This window comes from Sinohyriopsis cumingii, chromosome 12, assembly GCF_028554795.1.
Source record: "Sinohyriopsis cumingii isolate HCF-2022 chromosome 12, ASM2855479v2, whole genome shotgun sequence".
NCBI classification, from domain to species: Eukaryota; Metazoa; Mollusca; class Bivalvia; order Unionida; family Unionidae; genus Sinohyriopsis; species Sinohyriopsis cumingii.
The window spans coordinates 48,827,215-48,842,083 of record NC_142972.1 but is presented as its reverse complement, the minus strand read 5'-3'; the positions used below and the strand labels follow the sequence as shown (position 1 = coordinate 48,842,083).

General features: G+C 33.0%; 1 protein-coding gene across 3 annotated transcripts in view; it reads left to right on the top strand.

Annotated features, from left to right (window-relative positions):
* LOC149786411 (synaptotagmin-7-like) overlaps window positions 1–14,869 on the top strand; it is a 555,714-nt gene that overhangs the window by 504,057 nt on the left and 36,788 nt on the right. For all 3 annotated transcript variants that reach the window (XM_089976842.1, XM_089976843.1, XM_089976841.1), the window contains exon 5: window positions 14,066–14,235. In XM_089976842.1, coding sequence (XP_089832968.1) covers window positions 14,066–14,235 — 170 coding nt within the window. The remainder of the gene's footprint in view (window positions 1–14,065; window positions 14,236–14,869) is intronic.

Below are 14,869 nucleotides of genomic sequence, written 5' to 3'. Positions count from 1 at the left end.
AACATAAACCATAATGATGTAAACTAGAAATAACATAAACCACAATAGTGTACATTTGGAATAACATAAACCATATTGATATAAACTTAGAATAACATAACCAATAATGATATATACATGGAATAACATAAACCATAATAATGTACACTTAAAATAATATATGCCATAAAGATGTTCACTTGAAATAACATACACCATAATGATGTAAACTTGAAATAACATAAACTGTAATGATATAAACTTGGAATAACATTAACCATAATGATATAGACATGGAATAATATAAACTATAATGATGTAAACTTTAAATAACATAAACCAAAATGATGTACACATGGAAAAACATAAATCATAATGATGTACACTTGGAATAACATAAACCATAATGATGTACACATGAAATAACATAAACCATAATGATGTACACATGGAATAACATAACCCACAATGATGTACACTTGGAATTACATAAACCATAATGATGTACACTTGAAATTACATAAACCATAATGATGTAAACTTGGAATAACATAATCTCTAATGATATAAAGTGGGAATAAGATAAACCATAATGATGTACTCTTGAAATAACGTAAACCATAATGATGTACCATGGAATAACATAAACCATAATGAAGTACCATGGAATAACATGAACCATAATGATGTACACATGGAATAACATAAACGATAATGATATGCACTTGGAATAACATTAACCATAATGATGTAAACTTGGAATAACATAAACCATGATGGTGTACACTTGGAATAACATTAACCACAATGATGTTCACTTGCAGTAACATAAACCATAATGATATAAACTTGGAATAACATAAAGCATAATGATTTGTACTTTGAATAACATAAACCATAATGATGTACACTTGGAATAACATAAACCATAATGATGTAGAATAACATAAACAGTATGATATACACTTGGAATAACATAAACCGTAATGATGTACATTTTGATAAATATAAACTATAGGTATGTTTCATGTCCATGGGGGGGGGGGTCAAGCGCTAAAAAACTGAAGAACAATAAGATACAGTCAAATAAAGAAGTTGTTTGAATAATAATCTTCTATTCGTTGATCTTAAATAGATTAAATAAGTGTGTAAACTTGTTAGACACTTTTCCATTAGCAGGACTGACATTGATTTACAATTATTGTCTGCAATTTGGAATAAAATGGTGAAAAATGTCGATTACAGCAATATTTGGGGCATTGCTGCAATAAATTACTGGGCAACCAGAAAAATCTGTTAATATCCAGATATTTAAACCTGATTATTAAATAATTCTGTTTTCCTTCAAGGCAAGCATGCAACACTGGTATGTGTCATGAATTTTTTCTGTTATCAAGTCTGACCTGTAATATTTCAAATCAAAAGCTATTGGGAGAGAAAATAAAAAAATCCAAATGAAACAGTATGTCCAGAAACTAATATTAACTGATCAAAATCCAAATTTAGATTGCTGGTGATCGACTACTTATTGAACTTTATGGATATGGTAGAGCATAATTATTCAGAGAAGTTGAAAGGAGTAACAAAACTGTTTGCCATTTGGAGCATAAGAAATCTATCCCGGATTGGAAAAATTGCTCTGAAAGAATCCAAAATTCATTTGTGTTTCTTTGTCTTCACACCATATCTTCCACCACTTAATACAAAATGGGCTGAAGTAGCAGTTGTCTTGAAAATCTTTTTATTGCTCCTGCTGAATGGATGATCAGGATAGGGTTTTCACTTTAAAACTTCATATGATTTCTAGCCGGTCCTAAATGAAAATGGTGCCAATATGACCTCCACAGTGGCCATAAATACTCCTCTTGAACAGAAAGTTATATCAACTTGGAGTTTTAACCTGGTCCAGAAGACTTATATCTAATTGGTCCTAAATTAGTATGTGACATTCAGACTTCAAATATGGCCATTTACAGTGACCATCTTTACAAACTTAATAACCCTTCCTGAATAGTTGGACATACCACATGGGGTTTTCACTGCTGGACATTTTATGGTGTCTGGGTGGAACTAAATAAACATGGTGTCAATCTGATATCCAGTATGGACACCACAGCAGCAAAATTGAGAATCTTGTTATTTCAATTCCACCTGATTGGAAATCCATATCAACATGGAGTTTTAACAGGAAGACTTCTTTTTATGTCTAAATGAAAATAGTACTGCTTAGACATCCAAAATCTTGTTATCACTACTGTCTGAACAGAAAGTCATATGGACATGAGGTTTTCACAAGCATGAAAATCTTTTTATCACTACGTTTTTAATTTAAACTGATGGTTGCAGCAACATAGGGTTTTCTCAAAACATTCATGTCTGTTTGGTCAAAAATGCAAATGGTGCCAATCATGTCAAATATGGCTGCTAAAATGGCCATCATGAAAATCTTGTTATTGTTACTCCTTTTGAATTGATGATCATATTTTCAAGAGTTTTCACCTGGAGTCATCTAATGATGTCTAAGTTAGTCATAAATGAAAATGTTGCTGAAAAGGCTATCTTGAAAATGGTTCTTCTTTGGGTTTTCCCAGGTTCTTCCATGCACCCACCATTTATAGTTTATCATGTCCTGAAAACGGTGTTAAATACTCAAAACCACAAACTAAAAGTCTTCTAATGATGAAAATGGTGCCAATCATACATCCATTATATTTCCACTATAGCAGCAGCTAATTTGAAAATCTAATCACTCAAGAATATCAGAGATGATTTTAATACTGAGCAATGAAAAAAAGAAAGAAATTGTCTGATCTTGATTTGCTTGAATTTTCATTGGACAGTAGATGGTCGGTCCTTTTGAAGGACTCTTGTTCCATTTTATTGAAGAAGTATAAATGAGCAGGTTAACATAGACACTTTTAATGCATTTTGTTGATAAAAGGGATTAAATATGATTCACTTGCACTCATATGGCTTTTGTATAATGGGGGGGGGTATCTTTTAGACAGCTAAGACAGGACATTGCATTTGTTTGATCCTGCACAAATATCATCTGTCCATGAATACCATTCTCAAGGTATTCGGATTGAGTTATTATTAAAGAATCATAAATCATACACAAGAAGGAGAACAAATAAATGTTCAGCATCTCTTCAATAATATCTTAATTTTATTCAAAACAAAAACAAATACAAAAAACAGTTTCATACAGTATTTTGCTCTTATCTCAAAGACATCAACAATGTGGAAAAGGAAAATCCATAACTTTAAGGAGGTGGGGGGAGAATGGAAATAGTTTTCATGTAGTTGTCAGCAAAACTTCCAGCCTGGGTCAGCTGCCTAACTTCAAGTGTTCTTTGGCAAGGCACTCTACTCCCATTTCCTCACCATGATGTAGCCAATAATGTGCTACAAGTGTTATTAAATCCAGCAAACAAACCTTGACAAAATTTGATCTTAATAGGTTAAATAAAACATTTCATTAATTTGTAAAATAAAAATCTCATAAGAACTAAGATGTAAAAGACAAATGGTAAATTTAACAGTTGGTCGGGAAAAGTTTTATTGTGCAATTTGGAGAAGATAAATGGGCCAGTTTTTTGTTCCGTCTAAACAGCGTAGAAAAGGTACCAGGCTGATTACATTTAATTTTAGATTTCTTCATGCAAATACCAGATATGCTCGCTTGTAAGAAGAGTCCAGCTGCAAACCACACATATCCAGATCTGCCGTTACATAATGCACCAACAGGTCTTGGTCTTTGCAGTTTGTTAGGAGTATCAGTAGAACAAACAACATAGACCATAATCTGCAGGTGCATTATGATATGGCAGATCAGGATCTATGTTGTTTGCAGATGGGCTAGACTTATAAATGAGTATATGCCATACTGTCCCAAACCAGGTTTGAAAGTAATTGAGCTATGTGATAGCATTACATGTACAGTCACAGAATAAATGCTCCATATTTTATATTAATGACTTACAAAATGTACATTGATTGATTGATTGATTGGATTTACTTCCAATCAATCAATCAATCAAAGTACATTTTGTAAGTCATTAATATAAAATATTGAGCATTTATTCTGTGACTGTTCAGTTACTGGACATTTTTGGATATTATTTTTGGAATTAATCCAAAAGTATAACTCATATTTTAAAATTTAAAGAAAAGTTTTTTTTATTATTTATTATAAAAGGCTGGACAAAATATGTCACCAGAGTGAATAAAAGAACTGATGATTTTGACAAAAAGTGGACCTATTTTTATTTTTAACATTTGATGTTGGATTTTTTTGTTTGTTCTCAAAGCTCTTGTACATGTTTGTGTGGGTTTCGTTTGCAAAGTAACAGGCTGATTTCAAGAAAACAAGCAATTTAGTAACACCTTGATAACTGGGTAGAGGTGAGTTTGTATTTGCGTAAGTTAAAGCCAATATACATGTATATAACATTTAAGGTACAAGAGCAACCAACAGTCAGATGGTTATATAGGGGAATGTGTAAAAACTGATAACAAATGTTCATTTAAAAAAAAAAAACGTATTTAACCAGATTTGTCAGAAAGCATCCTATCATGAAAGCCTGTCAGATTCGTACATATGATGATGATCCACAATCAATATAGCTGTCGTTAGTAAAAATAGAGAACTCGGTCTGCTTTATCAGAAATAATACTTAACAGAATTAGACAAAATAAGACCACATAAATGAAAACGAAGACGAAAACTGGACTGGGAGCTAAACCTAGCAACTAATTAAACTATAACTAAACTAGGCTACAGGCACTCTTAACAGTAAATTTAAAGAAAAATGCTGAATGCAGAGTGAAGCAAAAAGATTAAAATAAAATTAAAGAAAATCCTGTTTTGCATAGGTAACACTTACAAGTCACTCACCTCCATATCTGCAACACCCCACTATATCACCTGAGAATATAAGAATCTGTCACAGCATCAATCTCATTTAGAAGCCTTTCCAAAGTTTCCTGTTCTCACATGAGAACCCATTTGTCTGATACTTTATGATGCACCACCAGAGAAAATCTATTACTTTTTAAGGATATTTGCGTAACAAAGTTTGACACAGTATTTTTAAGAATTGTATATGTCTATTTTAACTGTATCTTTCTTTTTAATAATCTTTTAGAGAGTTTTAAAACTGTTACCATTCTACTTTTATCATGCTGTACTAAAATTCTTACTACATGCTTCGTTTTTTTTTGGGAAGTGTTTATTTTCCAAACATTTTTAATGCAAATTCTCTTTCTTTACCATTTCAGAACTTACCTTATGTCAAGAAAATAACAAAAACAAATTCAGGCTCCCTCCAAAATATTTAAAGTGTAATTCAGCATGAAAATATTTACATTCGGTTATTGAACATACATACATACATACATACATACATACATACATACATACATACATACATACATATACATACATACAGTCATGCATTCTTGCATATGTAAATATTCTTCTTCAGTATATAGCTGCATGACCACTTTTGTATTTTCTGTTAAGAAATATTAAATAGTTTTGTTTTTCAAATCTCTAAAACTGTCCCAAGTTCAGATTACCAAACATACAAACCTCTGAAAGGACACAGACTTTTTTAAAATCAAGATCTCGGTTTTACTAATCCAAGATCTCACTTTGCTAATTCAATTTAGATCTCTCTTTACTAATCAAGGAGCTTTAACAAGTCTACTAATATAAGAGCTTCATTCATATCTAACCAAGATCTCAGTTTAGTCAGTCTAAGATCTCAGTTTAGTCAATCAAGATCTCAGTTTATTCAATCTAGATCTCGGTTTAGTCAATCAAGATCCCAGTTTAGTCAATCAAGACCTCAATTTAGTCAGTTAAGGTCCCAGTTTAGTCAATCAGGATCTCGGTTTAGTAAAATCAAGATCCCAGTTTAGTCAGTCAAGATCTTGGTTTAGTAAAATCAAGATCCCAGTTTAGTCAATCAAGATCCCAGTTTAGTCAGTCAAGATTCCAGTTTAGCCAATCAAGATCTCGGTTTAGTCAGTCAAGATTCCAGTTTAGTCAATCAAGATCTCAGTTTAGTAAAATCAATATCTCAGTTTAGTCAATCAAGATCTCAGTTTAGTCCACCATGATCCCAGTTTAGTCAATCAAGATCTCAGTTTAGAAGAAACAAGATCTCAGTTTAGTCCATCAAGATCCCAGTTTAGTCAGTCAAGATCTCAGTTTAGTCAATCAAGATCTCTGTTTAGTCAATCAAGATCTCAGTTTAGTCAATCAAGATCTCAGTTTAGTCAATCAAGATCTCTGTTTAGTCAGTCAAGATCCCAGTTTGGTCTATCAAGATCTCAGTTTAGTAAAATCAAGATCTCAGTTTTGTCAATCAAGATCCCAGTTTAGTCAATCAAGATCTCAGTTTAGTCAGTCAAGATCTCAGTTTAGTCCATCAATATCTTGGTTTAGTCAATCAAGATCCCAGTTTAGTCAATCAAGATCTCAGTTTAGTAAAATCAAGAACACAAATTAGTAAACTGATATCTCTAATTAGTAAATGATGATCAAAATTAGTATATCTGATAAGCAAATACATACAGTCTGTTCTTTCAGGGCTAAGAATCTATCCAAAAATAAACAGAAATGGTAAAAAGAAAATATGGTTATATCTGAATTTTTTGTACATGCACTTCTTTGCAGTTAAAGATATTTCAGTTGAAGATAGCAGGTATATTCCACTTTATGTATTTAATTTACTTTCAGATAGTAATTATGTAAAACAAAAGTTCTTTGTACAAAACCATGAGCAGAACAGCTAAGTACACTTAAGGATGTAATGGTGTACAAAACATTTAATGATTTCAAAAATTACATTACGGTAATTTCAGCAGAATAAGTAGCACTTTATAAATTTTGTGAGCCATGTATAACGCAGTTCCTTCTTATACAACTCTCTCTCCATATTTAGTATGTCAGGTCATGAACATTGACAGAAAAAAATAATTACGTTCATAGAACTGTTTTTCTTAATTCATGATAGATATGATTGTGGGATTCATACTGAGTTTTTAAAATCTGACACCGAAATATAAAAAAATCAACTGGAAACCATGATGCATTGCTTTCCTCATTAAATCCCTTATGTAGTTAGAATACAGTGACTTCTTTTTCAAATGGATTGGTGTGACTTCCACCCTAAATTTACAGCTCAGTAAAGAGCCAGCATAAATATTCACTTCTAAACATCAGTTGCCTGCATTTAATTTATCTAGGTCTCTGACTGTCAGGTTAACTTTGGATTCTTTAAAATTACAATTCCCTTATAGCCATCCTTTTTTGTGAATTCATGATGCCATAATCAAATTACCATAATTGTACTTTTCTGTGAATTCATGATGCCATAATTGAATTACCATAATTGCACTTTGGTATACACAGGCTAAAATTAATGTGGAATATTCAATGAATTGTTTGATTAAGTCACTATTGAAATGCAAGAATGACTCTTATTCTGCAGCTATCTTCTATAACATTTAATTCTGTAATCTCCATACATTTCCAGATGACTTTTATTGGCTGTAATTGCAAGACCTTGCATAAAATGTTGGGTTTTTAATTCAGACTTACTTTACACCAGTGACAGAAACCATTGTTTTATTTTTACATTTGAATATGATGCAGCCAAATCTTATGTTCGATTTTCCTTTGATAGCTATGTTATGGCTGTGTTTGTTAACCTGAATCAGAAAAGAGGACACAATACATACATGTGAACCTCCTGGATGGGAGGGTTTTCCTCCTGAGATAAGGGGTGTCCCCCATCGCTTACTGTGATCTCCTGTGTACACAAATTATTATTTTATTTTTCTCCATTTTTTATAATTTTTTTAAATTTCCTGTGAAGTATATTAATGGCCATACTGTGTGTAATCATAAAGTTTCAAATGGCTTAGGCAGTGCAAGATGATTTAGTGGCTAATTTCAAGAAGCATAAAACAGCTAACTCCTCTAGATGAATTATACTGTGTGTAGTCGAAAATAATTCCAAAAGGGTTAAAGAGATTAGATTTTATGAACTGATTACATAACAGCCATGCCTGCCATATTCCTGGAAGGGGGGGGGGGTATTTTTGAGACCTGAAAAGCGTTTTGAGGTCCCAAGGGATGTAAGTGCATGTGACCCACAAAAAGCAATCTTGTCCAATTGAGAATAAGCCTTCTTTTCATATAAACCTATAGAAAATGATGGGAAATTCAAATATGACTTGAAGAAAAATAACTTATGTTTTTTTTAAAAGCATTTAATACAATTACAAATTTAAAGACTGCTCCAGTGGCCCAAGTGGTTAGAGCATCTGCCACTGGATGCAGGAGATTGCTGGTTTGAACCCCAGCCAAGTCATACTAAAGACTTATAAAAATGGTACTAGCAGCTGCCTCGCTTGGTGCTCAACATTAACAGGTTAGTGTTAGGACTGGTCGGCCTGGTGTCAGGATAATGCGACTAGGTGGGACATAATCCTACATGTCTGTGGCATGACGCCCCAGTGCTAGACATCACTATAAACTGCCACACTGCAGACATCATAGTGATATGACTGAATTTTTTTTAAAGCTACATTAAAAATCCAAATCACACACACACACATATGCACACACAAAGAAATTTTTTAAAAATGGTAAACTTAGCATTGTAAAACATTGTCACCATAACAAACACTCACATGATCACAACAACAATGACATTATTAAAGAACATACACACAAGTTCTGTCTTCAAAATCCATTGGATATATATATATATATATATATATATATATATATATATATATATATATATATATATATATATATATATATATATATATATATATATATATATTCTTAATTTGATATAGTCTTTGCTGCTTTCAGTAGTTCATTAGGGAGTTTAAAGGTAATACAAGCATCATTAGTGTTCATCTTTGCACTCATTAGAGCTTGGATGGAACTGTCGTTCAAACTTCCCTGCTGAATTCTCAGCAATTTCTGGTCAGAACAAAGTTGTTTTTGACGACCATAATATTACCATTGACAGAATTATATCTAGTAAAATTTGACCAGGAGATATGATTGTGTATATAAAAAAATGAATCTGCATCACATTAGTGACTCACCATTTCACTGAATATTAGTGGGGTGATAATATTTTCAAGTTTAATGGGGGTCCTAATGGTAACACAGCAGTAATAATTGCCTCTATTCAGTATGAGTGTTATCAAGTTATCACTTCAAATTAACCATGTAAACTCAAGCGAATGCTTATTATTGTCTTTCAGTCAATTTATTTCTTGGCTGAAATCATCCTGAAAAGAATGGTTTGATCAATAGTTAGTACTTTAACAAGATAATACAAATCTGAATGTTCATTATGTTACGTATGGGTGGTGCTGCTATTTCAATGGACATTATACACTCCTGAATGACTTATGACAGTATATTGTTTGCAGTATTTTGCAAAGAACTAGATGCTCCCCATTGCTGCTGTGGTTCATAAAGTATAGCTCTGTTAACCAGTAGTTCTGAAAATAAGTTCTTCTGGTCTTTGCAGGTAGCTAATGCTGAGTCACACAAAATGCATTTAGACATTTTTCCATCCTAAATGAATCACACTTAAACACTATTCTGATGACTGAAATAGTCATGCTGTACTGCATTTTATAGAGGGAGTAAAATCCGACTTTAAAGAAACATTGCTGTTGCTCACAAATATACCAAGAATCTTTAATAATGATGGCTTAAACATTCTCATTCCAGGTAGTGATGTGTAGTAACATTCTCATTCCAGGTAGTGATGTGTAATAACATTCTCATTCCAGGTAGTGATGTGTAGTAACATTCTCATTCCAGGTAGTGATGTGTAGTAACATTCTCATTCCAGGTAGTGATGTGTAATAACATTCTCATTCTAGGTAGTGATGTGTAGTAACATTCTCATTCCAGGTAGTGATGTGCAGTAACATTCTCATTCCAGGTAGTGATGTGTAGTAACATTCTCATTCCAGGTAGTGATGTGTAATAACATTCTCATTCCAGGTAGTGATGTGTAGTAACATTCTCATTCCAGGTAGTGATGTGTAGTAACATTCTCATTCCAGGTAGTGATGTGTAATAACATTCTCATTCCAGGTAGTGATGTGTAATAACATTCTCATTCCAGGTAGTGATGTGTAGTAACATTCTCATTCAAGGTAGTGATGTGTAATAACATTCTCATTCAAGGTAGTGATGTGTAATAACATTCTCATTCAAGGTAGTGATGTGTAATAACATTCTCATTCCAGGTAGTGATGTGTAGTAACATTCTCATTCCAGGTAGTGATGTGTAGTAACATTCTCATTCCAGGTAGTGATGTGTAATAACATTCTCATTCCAGGTAGTGATGTGTAATAACATTCTCATTCAAGGTAGTGATGTGTAATAACATTCTCATTCCAGGTAGTGATGTGTAATAACATTCTCATTCAAGGTAGTGATGTATAATGACATTCTCATTCAAGGTAGTGATGTGTAATATCATTCTCGTTTAAGGTAGTGATATGTAATAACATTCTCATTTAAGGTAGTTATGTAAAATAACATTCTTGTTTAAGGTAGTGATGTGTAAGAAAATTCTCATTCAAGGTAGTGATGTGTAATAACCTGATCAACACACATCTCTTTGATTTACCTATAACTTAAAAACTGTCGAGTGCCACTTTGTGAATTTTACCTGTGCTAAGTTAACCTAATTGGTTCCCCTACATCAGACACATCACAATAATTATAGTCAGCCAGTTAAGTATTATGTGAAATGGTGCTTGTTTATACATGACCACTTTGCCTTTTAATTGCCTCATTGACAAACAACTGTATAAACTTCCCACAGCATCGTTTTCTTCAGCTCTAAGCAGGACTGTTTACCATTTATTCATGCTACATGTTATGGCATATATTAAGTTGGTGAGGTTATTTTGTGTTGCTTTTCTTTATGATTACTGAAATATCATGTTCTTCAAAACACAATAGTGATATGAAGTTTGGGAATAAAAAAAATAAAGTTTTTAGCATGACACATGATGTTATGTCAGGTATGAAGAACTCAGCCAGTATCAAATGACGTTGATTCAATGGTTTTACATTTTAAAGTTTGTTAAGATATCCAAGAACAAAATGTCTCCCAATGCTAAAATGACAAAATCAAAGCAACTGAAAGATCACATGAAATTCAGTGATGGATGGAAACATGAATTTCACTGGGTGGATTCAATTTTCAAGGACATGATTATTCATTCTCCATTTCACGTAAAGCTGATGATTTAAAATCTGCCATGTTGGCAAGAATTATATTACATGTACTGCAGCATGTTAAAACATAAAATGCTGTCCCCTGACCCAGAAATCATACTCAAGTTCTCATTGGGATAAGAGAGTCAAATACATGTGCCACAGTGAAAAGTTTGCCATTCTCATTGAAAATCCTCCCTCTTTCGAACTCAAAAGTCTCGACCAAGTTTTGCATATCTACCAATTTGTCCTATCCTGCCTTCTTTCTGCTGTCACATGTATACAGTAGCAATCTGCTGTCATGTATACAATAGCAATCTGCTGTCACATGTATACAATAGCAATTTGCTGTCACATGTATACAGTAGCAATCTGATGTGATATGTATACAATAGCAATTTGTGGTCATATGTATACAATAGCAATCTGCAAGACTGAAGTATCTTGCTTTCTTTCGACTTGTATAAACTAATTAATTCATCAGTGAAATTTCCCCTTGAAAAAAAGTCAATGAAAATTTGCTGAATAAACTTTATAATTTTCACTGAACATGTCTCTGACTTTTTGCTGAACACCTGAAGTTGATGGTTTTTAAATGCTTTTTTAAACTAGCATTTTTGCAACAGTTTTTCAGCTAAATGTATTTTCCGCACCTTAGCAGATAATGAGTTTTCATCCAAAATATTCAGAAACTTTTCATCAACATTTCAGACATTTTTCCACCAAGAGTCAAACATTAGATCAGTAACAGTTAATGAGCAAATGTCCAATTTCATCAAAAGTTCAGATAAGGTCAGCAAATACATGTATTCATTGACTGTTGAGAAAATGTTCTGCAGTGTTCCATCAGACATTCAGAAATTCTTCAGCATAAATTGAGTTCTTTATGCATTTATTCAGAACATGTTCAGACAATAATGAGCAAAAGCTGAGGCACTTTCCAGAATATTTAAAATTGGATTCAGCCTAAAATTGTTAGAAGTTAATTATTGCACAGTGAAATTTTTTCCAATTTAAGTCTCTTGTGTGTTTTCTGATTATGTCTGATAGAACCTTAATTTTGTGACAAGAAGATTGGGAGAGTGGAGAAATTTCTACAGAAAGCATCTTGCTGTCTTGGACTTTGTAGCCAGCTGCTACTTTGTTTAGCTGCATAAAATGTTGCCAAAGTGGGTGATCTTTGATACACTTGGGCCTCTTGTTTGTTATCAGACGTTGTGTTTTCAGTTAAAATGGTCATTTCACATTAACCAGACCCAAAGATTTTTATATCTTGCCATGAAAAGCAAAAGTTTTCATGAGAATAATTAGGTGAGATCAAAATGTTCTTTTCTCGACTTTGATCACCTGCTTTCAGTATAAAATTTTTAAGCTAGATGTACTGAATTTAAAAGGGAAAATAGTCATTATAATTTGTATGTTCATTTCATTCCATATATTTTACTAACATTTCATTGATTGTACCAGCAGATTCATTTTACATTGTAAATTACTGCTTTATTGACGTAAAAATGTATTGATTGTCCTGTTTGAGTCGAATTCAGATGACAAACCTTATACATGCATACATATATAGTAACATACATACATACATAAACACACACACACACACATACATACATGTACATACATGCATACATGTACATACATACATACATACATACATACATACATACATACATACATACATACATACAGTTCATATAGAAAATCTTTACAATACATATTGGTGCGAGTAAGCTCAAACTAAAATTCATTAACTGTATCCATGTCATTGCTGTTACAATAAGAACTTTTGGAAATGACCAAAAAAGCATGCTTTTGAGACATAAAGATTCTGTTTGGAAATCAACTCCATAGTAAGGTTAAGTTAAGGAAAAACTGTTTCTGTAAATTGTGCATAATATGAAGCCAGTTTGAAGAAACTTATCACTATTCATTTTCTCAAGTAATTTTCCATATACAAGGGAAAAAAATAATATAAAAATATTGCTATGATGATGATGATGATGATTAATTATCATCATCATCATCAATGATGTTATCATCATTATTGTCATCATTATTATTTGTAAGTGTACCCAGTACTTTCATAGCCTATGCTGTGAAAATTTATTACTATATTACAGGACAGGCATTAAGTTAATGTACTTTGTGCTTTCTCATATACATTTTTAAGGCACAAAGAAGAAATCACTTTCATCATTTTCCTACATCCGACAGTGGGTGACTTTTCTAGTAGTGACAGAAAATGTCATTTAAAGAATATGAAAGACATGAAGTTTATGTTAACTTTCATCAGTGCTTAACATTTGTCATGGGAATCCTATATGGACTGTATGCAGTACCATCATGCATATTTTACAAAAATACAAAGTCAGTTTAAGCTGAGAGCAAAGGCAGAGCTGTAATGAGTCTTTAAGTGTTAATAGTGAGATGGGTGTCCACTAGGGGAAGCAACTTCCTTGTCAACCTGGGGCAAAGTTCCAGTTGATGGTTGGAGGGAGGGATAAACTTGATTCCAAGTAAATATCACGTCATGGTCAATTTGTTTTTCGGAATCCAGTGCATAAATGTAGAAATTTGCCAGAGTTAGAAAACTATAAAATCATTAGGTTAATAATACATGACAGGCAATTGTTAATGAATGCATGAGAAAATTCATGATGTGTGTGTGATTTGTGATTCTGAACAAAATGTGTCTTACATGCGATGCATTTGACTTGACTGGCATACAGTGGTACTAGGCAGTTTGAGATAGCTTTCACAACAAAATATTGGTTTCTTTTCAGGTTGGCCACATAACAAGTTATTAGAGAAGACACTGTATTTACAAGTGATAGACTATGACAGATTTAGCAGAGATGACCCTATTGGAGAAATCTATATCCCACTGAATGAAGTGGACTTGTCGCAGTCTCCTCTCATGTGGAAGTTCCTCTGTCCATGTAAAGACAGTAGGGTAGGTACACCTGCATGTAAGGACCACCTGTGTACCAAGGCCAAGTTTATAAATAAATCCATATATATAGTCTACTCAACTTTACTCAATAATATTACCAACTATCACATTTTACAATTAAGGGTTCGTTCTTTTCTTGCCCTTTAGATAACTAAAAGAGCCAGAAGCCAAAATGGCTCATGCTAGAGTCAGGAGCCAGATTGGCTCATGCTAGAGTCAGGAGCCAAATTGGCTCATGCTAGAGTCGGGAACCAAATGGCTTATGCTAGAGTCAGGAACCAAATTAGCTCATGCTAGAGTCAGAAGCCAAAATAGCTCATGCTTGAGTCGGGAGCCAAATTGGCTCAATGGTCAGGATACAAACCCATGACTGAAAGGTTACAATCTAACCATGAAATCAGTCTGGATCAGCTACCAAGATGTGTCCTGCAGGGCTAGGAACTTTACTCCTGTTGCCCCTAAATAACCAACTTATGTTGCTATGCCATCAAACACCAAATACCTTTTCTTTCTTCAAAGACAGTTTCACATTCTGACTGCAGTATCTTCATTTGGCTACAGTAGTCTTTATTCAGATAGATGTATTATTTATTAATTAACCTGAGACATCTAACTGCTGCCTTTATTGTTCAAA